This window comes from Perkinsus marinus (genome assembly GCF_000006405.1).
Source record: "Perkinsus marinus ATCC 50983 genomic scaffold scf_1104296947670, whole genome shotgun sequence".
Classification (NCBI taxonomy): domain Eukaryota; phylum Perkinsozoa; order Perkinsida; family Perkinsidae; genus Perkinsus; species Perkinsus marinus.
The window spans coordinates 1-3,450 of NW_003210528.1; the positions used below are offsets into that span (position 1 = coordinate 1).

General features: G+C 46.7%; 3 protein-coding genes across 3 annotated transcripts; all 3 read left to right on the forward strand.

The window, feature by feature from the left end:
- Positions 1-170: 170 nt before the first annotated feature.
- On the forward strand, positions 171-392 carry Pmar_PMAR020359 (hypothetical protein; the record flags this gene model as incomplete). The annotated part of the gene is made up of 1 exon (XM_002779223.1): positions 171-392. A coding segment is annotated over one exon (222 nt), but the record flags the coding sequence as incomplete, so codon positions are not given.
- Positions 393-490: 98 nt separating this feature from the next.
- On the forward strand, positions 491-640 carry Pmar_PMAR020360 (hypothetical protein; the record flags this gene model as incomplete). Its single annotated transcript, XM_002779224.1, has 1 exon — positions 491-640. The coding sequence occupies one exon, from the start codon at positions 491-493 to the stop codon at positions 638-640; it is 150 nt and encodes a 49-aa protein (XP_002779270.1).
- Positions 641-1,402: 762 nt separating this feature from the next.
- Pmar_PMAR020361 (tRNA pseudouridine synthase D, putative) lies at positions 1,403-2,539 on the forward strand (the record flags this gene model as incomplete). Its single annotated transcript, XM_002779225.1, has 1 exon — positions 1,403-2,539. One exon carries the CDS (start codon positions 1,403-1,405, stop codon positions 2,537-2,539), a length of 1,137 nt encoding a protein of 378 aa, XP_002779271.1.
- Between the last annotated feature and the right edge of the window lie 911 nt (positions 2,540-3,450).

The window sequence follows — 3,450 nt, forward strand, 5'->3', positions numbered from 1 at the left end:
CGCAGCCACTCGCCGTCTCTAAGGGGGGAATGTTGACCCAACGCTTCCCTGAGATAGTCTCAATGACTTCTCCTATTTCAGCTTATCTGGTCTTTTCGCTTTCCTGCGGCGATGTCGAAGTAAGTGCTCTCAAACTCGATACGGTCCATCGTGGACGCTTGAGCGCTCAGATAAGCACACTGCACAAATTCGCCGACTTATCGTCGTTGGACACTCTCCTTGGCGACGACGACACCAACGATTCTGACCTAATGCGACTGCTAGAGACTGATCTGGCATTCGTCCTTCAACCAGCGGGTTCAGCTTTGAGACACTTGCCTGTGAAGGGCCCTAAGGATGCTGATCCAGTCGCTAAGGCGTTTGGTAAGGAGGCTTGCTCGATGCGAAAGTAGGACTAGTCTTGACACCTGAGTACCACAAAGAATATCGTAGGTACACTCATCCCGTTAGCGGAGCGAAGGTCGTTGATTTATGTATTGATATATTCAGTATGCGTATCGTTAAGTACCTATTCTCAAAGTTGGCGTTTTCTAAAGGACGCCAGACTGATATCTTCGTCACCGATTTCACTAAGCGAACGTGTCTATGTGCCTTTCGTCTCGAGGCCACTGACTCTCTACTTACGGTCGCATCGAGTTAGCAGAATTCGCTGTTTTCGTTGATATGTAGCATTGAGTTGCATATATTGATGATTATTGCCCATACCACTCCTTTCGCACATCTCAACCCAAGTACTGCATTATTCGGCGACTGATCTCACAATTAGTGTATCGTTCATCTCAGCGTCCATACATGTACGGAATACATTTAAGCCGTCAGTGGTTCGAAGAGCCCTGGCGCGTCGACTCTCATGGCTCTTGCGTTGATAGTCTCCAAGTGCTAACCTTCTGATTTGGACTGTGTTGAAGGGGGAGTGGTAGATTATTAATCGATTATTTGATCGCTGTTTATCACGATTGCCCTTCCTCGTTATTTTGCATCAGTCGGCTCCTTTGGTTGAAATGAACTTCTAGCTTCGTTGTTCATGCTTAACACTAAGTATTTTGTTCGCCTGGCGTCGGCCACTTCGAGTAAGCTTGCGGGCTCTCGTGAACTACACAAACTACTGGGGATGTGCACTGACACCGTATTGTCCGACCATGAGCGGCCCTTCGAGGGTAACCTCATCTGGTCACGTCATGGTTACGATATGCAACACGAAAAGGTTGACTTCACGCTGGCTCCAGAGCACTTCGTTGTCCGAGAAATACCACTGGAAAGCAACGGCACACCGATCGGGCTGGAAAAAAATCTTTGCGAGTATATTTTACCACATAGTTTGGGACATGAAGTTAACTCGGCGCCCTATGTGCGATTAACTTTACACAAGACGAAGATTGAAACGGATACTTGTATTAGAATCATGTCAGAAGTCGCCAAATGCGATCCGACAGTGATCACCTATGCTGGTCGCAAGGACAAAGGCGCTGACACTATGCAGTATATAACGCTACCACAAGTTCACTTTCAGAATTTGTTTTTCTCATCGAGACGAGGTGAAGCTCTTCCGTTTGAACTAGGAGATCCAGTGGGAGTACGAGCGCCTCTCACATGGGGAGCGCTAGAAGGCAATTACTTTAAGTTGACATTTGTAGGTCAGCCGAGGATTATCGGCAACTCTAAACACGATGAGGTTCTCACCAAGATTAGAGACTCTGGTTTCGTGAACTTTTTTGGTTTGCAACGCTTTGGTGCTCCTCGTTTTAACTCTCCTGTAGTCGGTCGCTACTTGGAAAACGGGGAGCATCTCGAAGCTGTTGTTGCGATGCTCATCGGCCTCTGCCCTAAAGGTCGCGAATGGACTGCACTTAAGCTCACCAACGGTGCCATTCGTAGTGTTTATGAATCTCTGAGTAGTGGTTATGAAGGTCATGAAATGCGACTCCTTCTCGCGAGAGCTGCAAAGCAAGAGGACGTCGATTGGCAAAGGGCGATCAGTTCTCGGCAATGGTCAACTTATGTTCACGCTTGGCACAGCCTTCTGTGGAACTACATGGTCCAGTTCAGAGTGAATGAGTTCGGCACCAACCCTATCGAGGGAGATATGGTTATCAACGGTCCTGGCGGATCTGTTCATCACTTTCCCCCCTACATCTGGGACGGTCAGAAGCAGAGCTCAGTCGCTTGCCACGTGTGTCTCCCACTACCGGTGAACAGTTGCTTGAAACCTCACAATAAGACCGGTGAGTTTCTTGATAAACTCATGAGGGAATTCGGCATTTCCTCTTTTAACGGCAGAGGGAGCTCAGCAAAGGAGGCCAGGGAGGTTCTTGTTCGACCCACTGGCTTGAAATGGACGAGGCCGCAGAAAGACGCTCTCGAGGTCAGCTTTTCCCTTCCACCAGGGTGCTTCGCCACAGCTCTCGTACGTGAATGGTTGGGCCATAATTTCTATCAGCCACCCATGGGGCATGACGGTCTAATACTGCCTAGTGAATGCAAAGACGAGCTGAGACGTATATGGAGAAAAATAGCATGCATCACTGATGAGATCGTATGATGACCATCATTTTGTTTCTGTGCTTGCTCTTTGTTGTTGTGTGTTAGTGAGCAAAACTCAGCGCCAGTATCGCTCGGGTCTATTCACAGCTGTACGTATTCATGTATATTGGAAATTGTATAGCCATGGCTCTACTAGTATGTGTGCAACATCCCTGCATGGTGTCGTTGTCAACCGCAACGGTTGCCCCTTGTTCAAGTTAGCTGCGACTCTCCAATCCACCACTTAGACTTCCCCACCCTTGGTTGCAAAAGCGAATCATTGAGCTACGATGTGTAACCTATAGATCTCAAGAATAGCAACGAAAGAGATATGGAAGTAAGAGAGATCTAACCGAGTAGTTCAATGATATCTGCCGACGGGCGGCAGTGGGTGGGTTAAAAAAAAGAAAATTTAAGGTGACGACTTCCTTGACGAGTCCTCTGTATGGAGCATCTCAGCAGACATCAATGACACTCTTCATGACCAAGTGATTGTGTCACAGTTTGAGAATTCCATTCATAATTATGAAAGTTTTTTCACCAATCACAGAAACGAACGAAAATTTCCCGAAATTTCCTCAGAATTTTTCACTACTGTCGCCAACACATGTAGTTGACCATTTCCATATTTCCCCAATGCTGTTTGGACAATTCTCGAAAAGTTTAACAGATATCAGTTTTAGCAGCAACATTGGTGAATTTTCTTGTGCTTGCGTGCCACAACACTCCTTGCGCATGCGTGCCACAACACTCCTTGCGCATGCGTGCTAGTCTACTCCGTAAACTTCATCATTTCCACTACGGTATAATCGTCGTTATTTCATCATACACTCCCAGGGTGGTGAAATTTACATATGTGTTGGTGACAATATCAAAACTATGAGGAAATTTTGTTAATTTCTCTACACTTTTCTCTCCCGATTCGTATAT